Genomic DNA, 15,587 nt, shown 5'->3' with positions numbered 1-15,587 from the left:
GCTCATGGTGGCTGTTCATAAATTTGGGCCAAGGAGGACTGAACTATCTAGCTTTTTGAGTCCATGTTCTCTCATTCCATGCTTTAGGATAGGAACTGAACTACAAAAATGGACATGTCTGGACATCCTCTTGGGCAACAGGCTCAAAGTGGCCCTGCTTGAGCAAGGGGGTTGGACAAGGTGACCTCCAGAGGTCCCTTCCAACCTTAACAATTCTGTGAAGAATCAATTCCCTGTGTGTGGAATATTTAGTTAAATAGTGAATAATAATGAATGAATAATAAATTAGTTTAAATGAATGCGGGCATACAAGGAATGTACTGTTGTGGAAGAGAGAGAATTATATAAATATTATGAGGAAAAATTAATCATTTTTACCTTTAATTGTGATGTGTCACTGGGCTCTCAGTGATTGTTTGCTTCATGTTTTAAAGCAGTAGTATCTACACAGAATGTGCAAACTGGTCATGTTTATTTTTTGAATGGGAAAGTGAAAAGGGATTTCATTCTTGAGGTCAGTGCTTAAAGTTTAAGTTCCAAAGATCATTTAATGGAAGACCAGCCTATAGAATGCATTTCCTAATGTATAGATGTGATGAGGTAACAGGCAGCACTCTCAAAATTTGTGTTTTCACTCTCTTTTAGGTAGTTGAGAATGGGTCCTCAATGATGCTAAGTCTACAATGGGAAGTGTCACACTTCGATATTTCTGCTATGGGTGCCTTTTCACATCCGTGACCTGGACACTTCTGCTCTTTGTTTATTTCAACTTCAGTGAAGAGAACCAATCCTTCAAGAATGTGCCCGTCAAGGGGCTGGAACCTCAGAGACCATTTCCAAAAAAATTCTACCCCCGTTTTACACGGGGGCCTGTTCATATACCTGAATTGCAACAGAAAGAGAATAAGATGGGAAATCCTCTTGGAAATCATGTCCAGGACCCAGTTAAGGGGGAGGTAGAATTCTCTCCTGAGATGGGTAAGTGGTTTTCAGTGCTGGGGACAAAATTATTAAAACACTAGAAGAAATGAGATATTAAGGTGGTTTGGTTTGTTTGTTTCTTAAAGGATCACAGGGAAAATTACCTACTGAAGTAGTTTTATTTGCTAAAATGCAGGTGATAATAGTGGCTCTCTTCATTAGGAATTACTTGAAATTTATTCTGTTGTGTTTAACCCAAAATATACTATTCCTGACATTTACAGCTGTGCTGTGTAAGTGCTAATGAGGAGGACTGGATTACAGAAAGGTGTCTACCCTTGATGTAGTTCTTGCTTTTGGAAGGTTCAGTGCATGCTTGTTTCATATCTTACTCCTGTGTTGACTGGGCTCAAATACATGAACTTTTATTAGCCACAGAGAAACCCTACTCATATGCAGTAATTAAAAATAGCTTGATAATAATACACAATGAAGAGGACCCGTTGATTTGGAGAATATCCTTGGAGTATGAAATCATCTACAAAAAATGTGTGTGGGACAAATTACAATGAAAGATATTTTATTACTGAGATAACAGTGGTTAGGGCCAAATCCTACTTGCTTTGCACCAATGAATATCTCTGTGTTTTGTTGGAGCATACTTCATCAATGAGATGATTTGGGTTTGTCTTCCAAACTTGCCTTCCAAACTACAATACTTTGTGTATTTAACTGCTTACAGTTTAGTGTTCGCTGTTGTGTTCAGATGCGCAAACTGAGGCATGTTGCATTCTGGCCTGCAAACTTGCTTTACGTCTGGAGGCAGATACTGAGTGTTGTGGTATCAGTGTCTGCTGCTTCGGGAGTTATGGCATGGTACTCTTCATAGCCAGGAGTTTAATACTCGTATCCGGTTGAAGTCTTCTGTCATTACTTTGGATGAATGCTGGGTTACCAGCCTCAAGAGTTTATAGAACTTAACCAAACTTCAGTTTCTGAGTTGGTCATTAGACCTGTGTGAATATGTAGGAAAGATGCCAATTCATGCTGCCCTGTGGCATTACAAATGTTTATCAGTTCACTGCAAAAAGCATGAGAGCCAAGTGAAGGCCAGTCCAGAGGTGACCATTTCTTTCCAATTATTTACTGCTGGCCAGGAAGGAAATTGGACCTTTTTAATGTATGAGTCCCTTGATCTTCAAACCAAGTGACTGGTTTGGTTGGTGAAAGCCGAGGGGAATTGTAGTGCCAGGATAAATGCTACATAAATCATCAGGAGACAGCTGTTAGAATTAGATCAGATGCTACAGGAATGGACTTCCTGTCTATCCAGGGTAGGGCAGTGATAAACACACAAAGAAAAAAAAAACTAAAACAAGTTTGGCATGTGATAGCCAAAACTAAACTGTCATCTGGTAGGACAATCTATCTTTTTTTCTAATCTGGGAGAGCCACATAACACTGCTGAAGTAAAGCCTAAACTGATGTTTCGATTGCAAAGCCCTTGTTTTCCAAGGGTTTTTATCTGCTGTTTGGACTGAAATCTTTTGGGCCTTTTGCATGCATTTTAGATATTGTTCTTCATGAGAATGTTATAAAAATATTAGCATTCCTTCTTGTCTATATTCAGAAGATTCAGAAAAAAGTAGTTAGTTGGTTGGTTATAGATGGACAAATTGTAGAATGAAACATTTGGTGTGTGGTTCTTAAGCTCATGCTTTCTATAAAGACAATGTTTTAAGTTGACCCAGTGGCACAGTGTTACTGTGATGCTGAGTATTCAAGAATGATTGAGCCTGAGTGTCTGAACTGACAAGCTGGAAACCTTACTTTGGAAATGCACGTGGTTCAAAGGAGGACTGACTTACCGCTTTAGACCACTGGTGCCAGAAGAGTGGCACTGCCACTGTGAACAGACCTTATTCCCGTCCCTGTGATGCAATTTACCCACAGTGGGAGCACTCATCCACGAGTATGATAACGTCAGTCACCACAAGACATGCTATAAGGGTGTATACCACGTCTTTTCCAGATATCGCTACCCAGCACTTGCCACTTGGTCCTGCACAAATGTCAAGGCATCTACTCTTGAGGCATTTGATAGTGCGGCTGCATTGCCATTGCTGTACTCGAGACTAAAAGCGACAGGGTGGGGAATGTAAACGATGGGAATGTGGATGCACAGAATTCTCTCTAGAATGTCATCTTATACCTATAGGTAGTTTTGTTGCTGAAACACAACTGGGTGACATGGCTGTGCTCTGAAGGCCAACCAGGGCTACTTGTTTGAAAAAGAAGAAAGCTTCAAAACTTTTTTAATGACCTTTTCTTTTGTTCTGTTTTTTAACCCATCTCATTTTCTCCGGCTTGAGCTCGGATGGCTTTTGCACAGCTGTTGAAAACTGGAGAACATGAAGAGACTGAGAGGACTGGGTTTTATTCTGCCTTAGAAAGTAGGCTAAGGGGTGAGATTTTATTGCTGTCAGTAGCAACTTAATGGGAGGCTGTAAGGAAGATGGAGCCAGACTTTTTCTTGGAGGTGCATCGGATTATGATAAGAAATTAGGCAAGGAGGAGATTTGTATTAGATAAGAGGAAAAACATTTTCAGTGCGATGGTGGTCAAATGCTTGAACAGGGACATGAAGAGGTTGTAGAATCTCCATCCTTGGAGATACTGGAGCCTTGCAAAACTTAACTGGACAAGTTCTGAGCAACCTGATATAGTTGGACCTGATTTGAGCAGGGGATTAGACCAGTTGTCCCTTCCAACTTAAATTAGTCTATGATTCTGTGAAACACTTTATCATGGAAGTATAGTAGCATGTGAATGAGGAACTGCCTTTTTATTATTTTCTGTAGATTTTGAAGCATATGGAGATGATGAACAGGGTGAAAGGAGATAAATTACATGTTCCGTGCTCACTTCTTGTACTGAAATTTCAATGAAATTGCCTCTGTAGCTTGATAATAGCTGGAGAGGATGTGTGTTCTCATTTGGTGCAGCCAACTGACCAGAGACAATAAAGTCATTGCTCTGCTACCTGAATGTTGCAGAAGTGGCTAGTAGACACATGTGATGGCTACCACGTCCCTCCTCTCCCTCCTTTTTTTCTGTAGAAGAGTTGATTGAAGCACTGTAATATTTTGTTTCTATTCACACTGGTGTGCATATAGCTCAGTGACAGAGAAGCCCATGGCACTGAGGCAAGGCAGGCAGGATGGCACTGAGGATTTCAACCTTGACCATTACCAGTGTACTTATTTATACCAGCTATTGCTGCCTCTGCCATGCTCAGAAACAGTTGAGGCTTCAGCTAAAATCATCAATAGAGAAACAGCTGGCTCTGTTGCCGTTTTACTTGCTGTCAAAGTCCCAGGTGATATAAGCAAGAAGTTTACAGCTTTTTTTGTAGCTATTTTTATGTTACTGCAGACTTGAGAAAACTGCATGAAGTTGAAGCTGCTATTGTGAGGGGTTTTTTACCATTGTAGAATCATAGAATCATTTAGGTTGGAAAAGACCTTTAACATCATCAAGTCCAACTGTTAAACTAACACTGCCAAGTCTACCACTAAACCATGTCCCTAAACACCACATCTACACGTCTTTTAAATACCTCCAGGGATGGTAACTCAACCACTTCCCTGGGCAGCCTCTTCCAACGCTTGATAACCTTTTTAGTGAAGCAATATTTCCTAATATCCAATCTAAACCTCCCTGGCTGCTACTTGAGGCCGTTTCCTCTTGTCCTATTGCTTGCTACATGTGAGAAGAGACTGATACCCACCTCACTACAGCCCCCTTTCAGGTAGTTGTACAGAGCAATAAGGTCTCCCCTCAGCCTCCTTTTCCCCAGGCTAAACAACCCCAGTTCTGTCAGCCGCTTGTCATAAGACTTGTGCTCTAGACCCTTCACCAGCTTTGTTGCCCTGCTTTGGACATGCTCCAGCACCTCAATGTCCTCAGCTCCACACCCCCAACGAGGGGCCCAAAACTGAACATAGTATTCGAGGTGCAGCCTCACCAGTGCTGAGTACAGGGGCACAATCACTTGCCTAGTCCTGCTGGCCCCACTATTTCTGATACAGGCCAGGATGCTGTTGGCCGCTTGGGAACCTAGCGCTTAGTCTTGTTGAACCTCATAGTTGACCTTGGCCCATCGATCCAGCCTGTCCAGCTCCCTCTGTAGAGCCTTCCTACTCTCAAGCAGATCAACACTCCCACCCAACTTGGTGTCATCTGCAAACTTGGGAGACTCGATCCCCTTGTCCAGATCATTGATAAAGATATTAAACAGAACTGGCCCCAGTACTGAGCCCTGGGGAATACCGCTTGTGACTGGCCACCAACTGGATTTAACTCCGTTCACCACAACTCTTTGGGCCTGGCCATCCAGACAGTTTTTTACCCAGTGAAGAGTATACCCGTCCAAGCCATGAACAGCCAGTTTCTCCAGGAGAATGCTCTGTCAAAAGGCTTTACTGAAGTCTAGGTAGGCAATATCCACAGCCTTTCCCTCATCCAATAGGTGGGATACCTTGTCATAGAAGGAAATCAGGTTGGTCAAGCAGGATCTGCCTTTCAGAAACCCATGCTGACTGGGCCTCATCACTTGGTTGTCTTGTATGTGCTGTGTGGTGGCACTCAGGATGATCTGCTCCTGGCACTGTGATCAGACTGACAAGCCTGTAGTTCCCTGGATCCTCCTTCTGGCCCTTCTTGTAGATGGGCGTCACATTTGCGAACTTCCAGTCAACTAGGACCTCCGTGATTAGCGAGGACTGCTGATAAATGATGGAAAGTGGCTTGGTGAGCACTTCTGCCATATCCCTCTACCCTTGGGTGGATTCCATCCAGCCCCATAGACTTGTATATGTCTAAGTGGTATAACAGGTCGCTAATCATTTCCCCTTGGATTATGGGGGCTTCATTCTGTCCCTGTCCCTGTCTTCCAGCTCAGGGGGCTGGGTACCCAAGGAACAACTGATCTTACTGTTAAAGACTAAGGCAAAGAAGGTATTAAGTACCTCATCCTTTTCCTCATCCTTTGTCACTGTGTTTCTCCTCGCATTAAATGAAGGATGGAGATCCTCCTTAACCCTCCTTTTGTTGCTAATGTATTTATAGAAACATTTATTATTGTCTTTTACAGTAGTAGCCAGATTAAGTTCTAGTTGGGCTTTGGCCCTTCTAATTTTCTCCCTGCATAACCTCATGACATCCTTATAGTCCTCCTGAATTGCCTGCCCCTTCTTCCAAAAGTCATAAACTTTCATCTTTTTCCTGACTTTGAGCCAAAGCTCTATGTTCAGCCAGGCTGGTGGTGTTCCCCACTGGGTCATCTTTCAGCACATGGGCACCGCCTGCTCCTGTGTCTTTAAGATTTCCTTCTTGAAGAATGTCCAGCCTTACTGGAGTCCTTTTCCTTTCAGGACTGCCTCCCAGGGGACTCTGACAACCAGTCTCCTAAACAGGCCAAAGCCTACCCTCCAGAAGTCAAAGGTAGCAGTTCTGCTGACCCCCCTCCTTACTTTTCCAAGAATCAAAAACTCTTATCATTTGTGATCACTGTGCCCAACATGGCCTCCAGCTGTCACATCACCCACAAGTCCTTCTCTGTTCACAAACAACAGGTCCAGCAGAGTGCCTTCCCTAGTTGGCTCACTCACCACCTGTGTCAGGAAGTTAACTTCCATGCACTCGAGGAACCTCCTGGATGGTTTCCTCTCTGCTGTATTTTATTTCCAGCAAACGTGTGGTAGGTTGAAATCCCCCATGAGTCGTCTCCCAGCTGCTTATAGAATATTTTATCTGCCTCTTTGTCCTGATTGGGTGGTCTATAAGAGACTCCCACCATGATATCTGCCTTATTGCCCTTCCCCCTGATTCTTGCCCATAAGCACTCAACCCTATTGTCATCATCATTAATATCAAAACACTCCCTAACATACAGGACTGTTCCACTGCCTCTCCTTCCTTGCCTATCCCTTCTGAAGAGTTTATAGCCATCCATTGCAGCACTCCAGTTGTGCAAGTCATCCCACCATGTTTCAGTGATGGCAACTATATAGTTTTCAATCTGCACAATGGCTTCCAGCTCCTTCTGTTTGCTGCCTATGCTGCATGCATTGGTGTAGATGTGCTTCAGTTGGGCTATTGGTCCCACCACCTTTCTGGGGGGAGAAGCCTTAATTCCTATGTGACCATTCTCAAGTGCTTCCATGGTTTCTAACACGTTAATAACCCTTGCATCTTTGCTGCTACATGGATCTCCATCCCCTGCCGCTGTTGAGACAGCAGATTGAAAGACCTCGCTAGCACATCATCCCTCAAACATTGGTGTGCCACCCCCAGGCTTATCTCTAGTGAGCCGGGTTTTTTTCCCTTTCCCCCTTCAAATCTAGCTTAAAGCTCTTTCAGTCACCCCTGCCAACTCTTGTGCAAGGACCCTATTCCCTGTTTGAGATGTGTACCCTATCTGTTGCCAGCAGTTCTGGTGTCATGTAAATCAAACCATGATCAAAAAACCCCAAAATTCTGCTGGTGACACCAGGCTCAGAGCCAGGTATTGATCCGATGGCTCTTCCTGTTTCTTCCCTCATCATTCCCTGCAACTGGAAGGATAGGGGAGAGCACTACTTGTGCTCCTGATCCCTTAACCAGTTGTCTCAAGGCCCTGAGGTCTCTCTTGATTGCCCTTGGACTTCTTGTTGCGACCTTGTTGCAACTTCATCACTGCCTACCTGAAAAATCAGTAATGGCTAGTGATCTGAGGGCCATACCAGGGTAGAAAGCTTTCTCCTCCCATCTTTAACCCAGGCCCCGGGGAGGCATCAGACTTCCCCAAGCAGTGGGTCTGGTCTGCGTATTGGGCCTTCTGTTCCCTTCAGAAGGGAGTCTCCTAAGACAATGACCCGTCTTTTTTTTCTTCATGGAAGCAGTTTTGATGCAGGGCATAGGCCGTCTTAACCTCGGCGACACCTCCAAGCTGGGTGAACCATCTTCCTCGTTATTGTTTGGTTCCACTTGCAGAGCCCCATACCCGTTATGCAAGGGCACCTGGGAAAGTGGCGTAGTCACAGAGGAGACGCGTCTGCTGTGCCGGCCAGGAACACGTCGCCGTTGCCCCTTATCCCTGAAGTCACTGTGTTCAGCTGGGCAGAGAGAGGATAGGGAATCCTCCGTATCATGCATTCTGTCTGCCTGTAAATGTATTTTATCTCTCAAAAATCATATTACAGACCCTTCATCTGTATGGATAGGTGCTGATGCATTGTGTGCCAAAGTCGGTCCTCTGCTGGTTTGGTGTTGGTTTTTAGGTGGTGCTAAGAATTAGAGGCCATTTGAGTGAAGGGAGTGTGTCTGGTAAGGCAGTAGACACAATGGAGCCATCAGCCTTTGGAGAATAGTTTCATTTTATTATAGCTGCAGGGGTTATTTATGAGTACTACCTATCTGTGTAACAAAAATAGTTGCACAGAAATACACTTTGCAAAACCAGAGGGATTTTTGAAGAACGTAACAGGTTTTTGGGGAGGTTAAAGCATATGTTTCAGTCCTTGATTGTTTCCAAAGGGTATTTTTGAGCCTGTTAACTGATCTTGGCATGTTTTTTTTGCAGGAATGATTTTTAATGAAGAAGATCAGGAAGTGAGAGACTTGGGCTATCAGAAGCATGCTTTCAATATGCTTATCAGTAATCGGCTGGGATACCACAGGGAGGTGCCTGATACAAGAGATGTAAAGTATGTACTAGTTTTTGGAGAGAACATGGTATAGTTTCATGTGCTCGAGGACTTGTTACTCACGTTATACCTGATGTAGTATTTAACATTTTTGGTATTAACATTTCTGTTAGATACTCTTTCAGCCTCCTGTTGCTGAAGGCAGATTTTCAACTATTTAAACAGGAGTGCTTGAGGACAGGATTTTTATTCTTTGGCCTCTTCTGTCTTTTTTGACTGAATATTTTTTCTTGAGATCTCTTTTTTTTTTTGCCAGCTGGAAAAGGTATCTGATAGGTAAAACCCTACAGGAACCAGGCTCCATGAAAAAAGAAAGACTGCTATTCCCTGAAAAGTGTATTTTTTTCCTGATTCTTCATTCACTTTAAGAATGCTTAATGAAGAACCAGGTTGGATATACACTTATTCAAACTTTTATCATATCAATTTAATTTTTGTTAGTAGTAGGATTGTCAGACAGCTGTTTTGATAGAAACAAAATTCCAAAAATAATACTTTAAATAAAAGTCAATGTGGAAAAGACCTAAAAATCAAACTTTCTTTCCAGCAATACTAATATTATAGTATTGTAATATACTAATACCTATATCTCTTTCATCTTGCTAGCTGTGTACTCAGTTACTTAAAGCATGCTATGATATTTTTATTTTTTGAAGCTTCAATTTGAGGTACTCAGTACTGTAGCTACCAGAAGAGATGCTATAATTCTGTTTGGTACCTTTGAAAGATGGACGTTAAATGTTCCAGTGCCCAAGATAATAAGAGACTTTCACCTTATGTACTATTTCAAGTTTGTTGTAAGCCTACAGAGGATAAGATAGAAGAATGACTGATGACGAAGGCTCTCTGTTTCTCAGTTAAAGTCCTTACGTGGTATCTGGAGTGCACTGCTCTGAATACTTTCTATTAAAAAGCAGATATTTTTCTATAATCTGTCTGACACATATGGAGGAAAAAACGCACTGCTGTAACAACAATAAAAAAATCCCAACATTGAATTAAAAAATAAATAGACCTGCATCTGTTTTTTTAGTGGTTTCTCTGGTGTGGGTAAATGTAGCAAATCATACTTGCTGAAATGTCTCTCCGAAGAGCTGAGTTCATTCCAAGTCAGTGAAGCCTTTTCTGGTATGCTTCTGGATTTTCATTTATAGTTTCTTATTTTTATTGGATTCCCTCACGCCGGGCATCTTCATATGGCATTAATCTGTGATACCACGCCCTATAAGAAGTATGGACAAAATTTGAAAATAAGGAGAAAGAATGATCTTTAGCTTTGAGTGGGATTCAGCTTGCAGATTAAGATGCTTAGATAGCTGCATGTTAGTCAGTTGTCTCTGCTTTTATTATAATTAGCAGAGATCCAGTCAACGCAGTTAATGGAGCATGCGGAGCTCTTCAGCTGACAAAATGCCCTTGTCAGCCTTAGGGTGGACTGAACCCTGCCTATACTCCACTGACAAGCTGTAACTAGATTTAAGTGTCTTAATCTGCAGGCTGAATCCCAACCTTGGTTGTCTGAATAGGTATTTAGCATCATTGGAAGTATTCTGGGATATCCAACCTCCTCTCCAGCAGCTGGCCAATAAAGTTGTGGGGTTTTTGTAGGCCTTGTGTCATATTTGCCATTCCTGTACATGTCTAAGCTACCCAAGGGTACTAGACAGTGTTTTGACAGCTGAAACAAGCCCTTAGTGTTTTCTCTTGTTTATGTCTTGAGGATCTGTGATTCTCACTCCCACCCCAATCCATCATATCCTCTGTTTTCTAACAAGTAGCAGTGTTAATTATAAGTCTGTATTATGTGGAGAGTAACTTACTATGCTGAGCCCTACTATCGATGTTCTATGCCTGACCTCTTTTTCGTCAAGTCAGAGGTTCTTCCTACACATGTAATGCTTGCTTGTTCTTTATGAAGTTTTGTTAGTGACCTAGCTCTATGGAAATCCTGCTGACAATAAAGTGATAACTACTATATTTCTGTTTGCAGATGTAGAGAGAAGTCCTACCCTTCTGATCTGCCATCAGCCAGCGTTATTATCTGTTTCTACAATGAAGCGCTTTCTGCCCTGCTTCGCACAGTACATAGTGTCCTGGATCGTACTCCTGCAAACCTTCTTCATGAAATTATTCTGGTGGATGACAACAGTGAATTGGGTGAGAGAACTTTTCAGTAATGCTTTCATAGAATCATAGAATCATTAAGGTTGGAAAAGACCTCTAAGATCATTAAGTCCAACCGTAAACCCAACACCACCATGCCAACTAAACCATGTCCCGAAGAGCCATACCTATATGTTTTTTGAACACCTCCGGTGATGGTGACTCCACCACTTCGCTGGGCAGCCTACACTTCTTGACCTTCCTGTGCTTTATTGACTGGTCAAAATAAAAACGTGGAAGCCATGATGCAAAACAAATTTGTACTGCATTCCATCTTCAAAAAGTGCCAGCCAGTACAGATGCATGATGTTCTGAGAAGCCCAAGATGACATCCACTTTGACACCGGTGCCATTTTACTGGTGAGCTTTGTATCATGCAGACTTGAACATTCAAAAACAGGTTTTGAAGCTCATAATGAGGAGTGTATATTTGCGGAGGGGATGATTAAGTAGTTGTTGATAGTATAGCTGTTTTTAACAGTACCTTGCTCGGGTTACTCTGGTGCTTGGAGCAGATTACACTACATAAACCGTGTAGGCCAATACTGACTGTGAATGCATCTGAAAAGAATTGAATGCATATAGTCTCAGCTGCGGTCTTGCGAGTAAGTTGTTGTGGCACTATGGAAACAATGCGTCGGCCTTGTTTTTTTGTACTTGCTCAGCCTCTCAGACTGGTGGCGTGCTGAAGTCGGAGCTCAGCCTTTGCTGGGGGGCTCTGCGTGGCTCTCGCACAGCCTCTTGTGGCCACCCTCGGAGTAGCTGTCCCTGGCCCTTGGTGGAGCGGAGCAGCCTCCCCCCCCTCAGTCTGGGAGGGGCCCTAGAGGGTTAAAACTTGCAGAATTGCTTTGCTGCTGTTGCAAGATTGGTGCTTCGGCATTTTCCTCTCCAATGATGGACAAGGCAAAGGCAGACACGCAATTCAAGTGTTTTGGCACTTCAAAAGCGAAATGCCTGTTAAGGAATGTGTTAGCATAGCAGTACTTGCAAGCAAGACTGTGCAACTTCCCTGCTTGCCGCTGTACAGATCCACAACTTTTTGCATTTTTAAAATGATTTTTAGATTTTTAGTACATATAATTAGCTCCCTTGGTCTCGTTGTTTGGTTTCTGGGTTAAGGTCTCACTTGCTCTAAGAGACTGATTAGATATGTATAATGTAGAATGAAATTCTCTTGTTATGCAGCTGGTTTATTTCTCTGAGGTCAGATCAAATGTTAAGAAACAGGAAAGAATAAAGATCAAACATGCTGTCCCTTGCTGATAAGAAGGCGTAATATTAAAAAGCTTATTTTGTTGTTTTGTGTTTTGGAAGCAATACACACTCTTTGCTACAAAGTCTCTTGTGCAATTTGTTCTTTTAAAGTTTTGTAACCTTCGTATTCAGAACTAAGCTTACTTCAAAACTCAGTCTTTTGAATATGGTAATGCATTTGGTTGATGAATGCCTTTGTTTAGGTGGTAATACCATCGCTATTCTGGTCTGTTGCTAATTAGAAGGCCAAATTAGGTTCAAAACATTCAAGTAGCTACTTTTACCTTTCTGACTTCAAACAAATATGTTTTGAAGCTGAAGATGGGAGGAGATGTTGTTTATACAGAGAATTACTGCTCTCGATGATGATACTACTGACCTTTGCACCGCTGCTTAATTTTGATGGATGGAATTTTACAGCTGAAGAAAAGCAAAGCTAGTTTTGTGCCTGAGGAAATGGATAAAGACTTTGTCTGTACCATGGATCTCGTAAGCTTGGGCAAATTGTTTAATCTCTATGCCTCTTCGGTTTTTATTTGTTTTTAATCCATTTTCCCTACATTACATACTTCCTGAAACAGCATCTGAGATTAAATTCTGCCTATTTCTTCAGCTTTAAGTATAGAAGCTCTGCTGCACGTCAGTGCTGTTGTGGAAAGCTTGGGTCTTTGCATCTAGTTTTGCCTCATAAAGCTTCTTACACTCAATCGTCAACAATCTTACTAGCTAAGTAGGCATTTCTATGGCTCAGCTGAGCCCACTGCTATGTTTTTCTTTCCCTTTGCTGCAAGGCAGGATTTCTTTTTCTAGTACAACCTCCTTCTCCCTGATTTAGGCTTATCTGTTATGGAAGAGCCTACAGGATATGTTGAAGGCTGTTACTGGAGGCATTTTTTTATGCAGAGGAAGAGATTGAAGAACAGGAAAGTGGTATCAAGAGCTTGGTGAATTGTCTGCAGCTCAGTACTTTAACATAATAACACCCCTGACTCCCATCCTAGATGCTTCTTGTTTGGAGGAACCTTCGTTACATACATATGGAGGAAGATAATGGCTAAAGTAACTACTGGCTAAAAGGGAGCAATTGTCTCCTTGGAGAAAAATTTCTCAGACAGGCTGTATTGAAGCAATTTTTGGGGTTATGTCAGAAGAAATCAGTCTTCCCAGTGGACATGAAGTTGACACGCAAAACCCCATCAATAACGGAAACCCCAAAAGGTGTCTGAGACTAAACTGCCTATTGAGAATGGTTCATGATATGTTCAGTCCCAGGCAATGGCTGGGCACAAGTTCCAGCAGAATGCTAACTTCTCCAGGTCAAAACTGTACTCTGAGAGCATGTTTGCCATTAGGTACTACTGGTTCTTACATTCTGCTGTTCAAGCCCATGTTGTGGGCCTGGTTTAGTGACTGCTATGGACATGACTTTTTTTTTGTCTTCTGCTATTTTCAGAAGTTTACATATGCCATCGCACATGCAAAACTATTGATATTTGTATTGTGTGTCCATTCATGCAGCCTTATCTGCCCTAAGTGCTGAGTTCAGTAACTGTCCTCTTCTGCCCTGTGCTAGCCCTTTGTTTTCTGCAGCTGTACACTCTTTCCCTTGCAATGATACATCAAGTGAAGATAATCAAGCACTAGATTATTTTAGATTTGCAAATCCTTCTGTCCTGCTTATTTGAGTATCTCATTTGGGTAGCATCCTAGAGTTGACTTTATTTCATCAACTTTCTAGGAGACTTTCTCAAAAAAAATCTTTCCTATTATCCGTGGCATATTGTGTCACATTCAAGACCAGGGGAGAGAATTCCTGTGACCCAGGTGAATCCAGTTGGTATCTCTCCAGAGATTTTTCTTTGTCCTAGAATATTCTCTAGCACCATATTTGCTATGTGTTACTGTATTGGGTTTGCCTGGCAAGGTTTTGGTAGTGGGGGGGGCTGCAGGGACGGCTTCTGTGAGAAGCTGCCAGAAGCTTCCCCTGTGTCCGGCAGAGCCAGTGCAGCCGGCTACAAGATGGACCCACCACTGGCCAAGGCCAAGCCCGTCAGCGACGGTGGTAGCGCTGTTGGGGGAACAGAGCTAAGAAGGGGGAAAAAAAGCCTTAAAAACAGCAATGGCAGCCGGAGAGAGGAGTGAGAATGTATGAGAGGAGCAGCCCCGCAGCTCCCAGCCCAGAGCAGGAGGGGCAGGAGGGCTCCAGGTGCCGGAGCAGAGGGTCCCCGGCAGCCCCCGGGGAGGCCAGCGGTGCCCCTGCGGCCATGGAGCTCCACGGGGGAGCAGATCTGCACCCGCACCTGGGGAAGGCCCCACGCCAGGGCAGGGGGATGCCCGAAGGAGGCCGTGACCCCGTGGGCAGCCCGTGCTGGGGCTGGCTCCTGGCAGGGCCTGTGGCCCCGTGGGGAGAGAGAGGAGCCCCGGCTGGAGCAGGTTTGCTGGCAGGACCTGGGACCCTGTGGGGGGCCCAGGCTGGAGCAGCCTGTTCCTGAAGGACGGCACCCGTGGGGGGCCCAGGCTGGAGCAGCCTGTTCCTGAAGGACGGCACCCGTGGGGGACCCAGGCTGGACCAGCTCGTGAAGAACTGCAGCCCATGGCAAGGACTCACGCTGGAGAAGTTCATGGAGGACGGTCTCCCGTGGGAGGGACCCCATGCTGGAGCAGGGCAGAGGGTGAGGAGTCCTCCCCCTGAGGAGGAAGGAGCGGCAGAGACCAGGTGTGATGAACTGACCACAACCCCCATTCCCCATTCCCCCCATTCTCCCGCTCGGGGGGAGGAAGGAGAGAAATCGGGAGTGAAGTTGAGCCCAGGAGGAAGCGGGGGGGGGATGTTAAGATTTAGTTTTTATTTTCTCATTATCCTACTCTGATTTGATTGATAATAAATTAATTTTCCCTAAGTCAAGTCTGTATTGCTGGTTATGGTCACTGGTGAGTGATCTCTCCCTGTCCTTGTCTCGGCCCATGAGCCTTTCATTGTATTTTCTCTCTGTCCAGCTGAGGAGGGGGGAGGAAGAGTGGCTTTGGTGGGTGCCTGGTGTCCAGCCAGGGTTAGCCCACCACAGGTACCTCCTCATTCTTGATCCACAATGCTGCCTTGCAGCACAAAGGCTGAGATTTTAACATCTGGAGTTGCTCCTGGGAATCTCCTTTTTAGTCTGGCTGCTTGAAAGTTCTTGTACTCCCTGAAGGTTACAGCTCTGGCTTCCACATATATTCCTTTGGCATTTAATCTTGTTAACGGCAACTTTAATGTTTCAACTGACATTCATCAGCATAATAATATTTATTCCATCATATCTTCTGTTGAAAATCTGTCTGCCTCTCTATTCCAGGGTTCTCTATGATAAAGTCTCAGCTGGCTTTTTGTTTTTCATCATTTTATATTCCTCTTTATTTCTTCATAAGCTTATTAACATCTGGTTTTCAATTACATCGGTCTTAATGTGTCCATCTTCTCTTCAACAGTAAAACCTTGCTGCCTGCTTTAATGCTAGAAAC

General features: G+C 43.7%; 1 protein-coding gene across 1 annotated transcript in view; it reads left to right on the top strand.

Annotated features, from left to right (window-relative positions):
- Positions 1–683: 683 nt before the first annotated feature.
- Positions 684–15,587, top strand: part of GALNT11 (polypeptide N-acetylgalactosaminyltransferase 11) — a gene marked incomplete at both ends in the record, with an annotated part of 40,808 nt that continues 25,904 nt past the window's right edge. Inside the window, 3 exons of the mRNA XM_082015352.1 lie at positions 684–978; positions 8,546–8,669; positions 10,660–10,826. Of these exons, the coding sequence (XP_081871478.1) occupies positions 684–978; positions 8,546–8,669; positions 10,660–10,826 (586 nt within the window). The remainder of the gene's footprint in view (positions 979–8,545; positions 8,670–10,659; positions 10,827–15,587) is intronic.

Source organism: Phaethon aethereus, assembly GCF_964289735.1.
Source record: "Phaethon aethereus genome assembly, chromosome: 2".
Taxonomy (NCBI): Eukaryota; Metazoa; Chordata; class Aves; order Phaethontiformes; family Phaethontidae; genus Phaethon; species Phaethon aethereus.
This window is presented reverse-complemented; position numbering and strand designations above follow the sequence as displayed.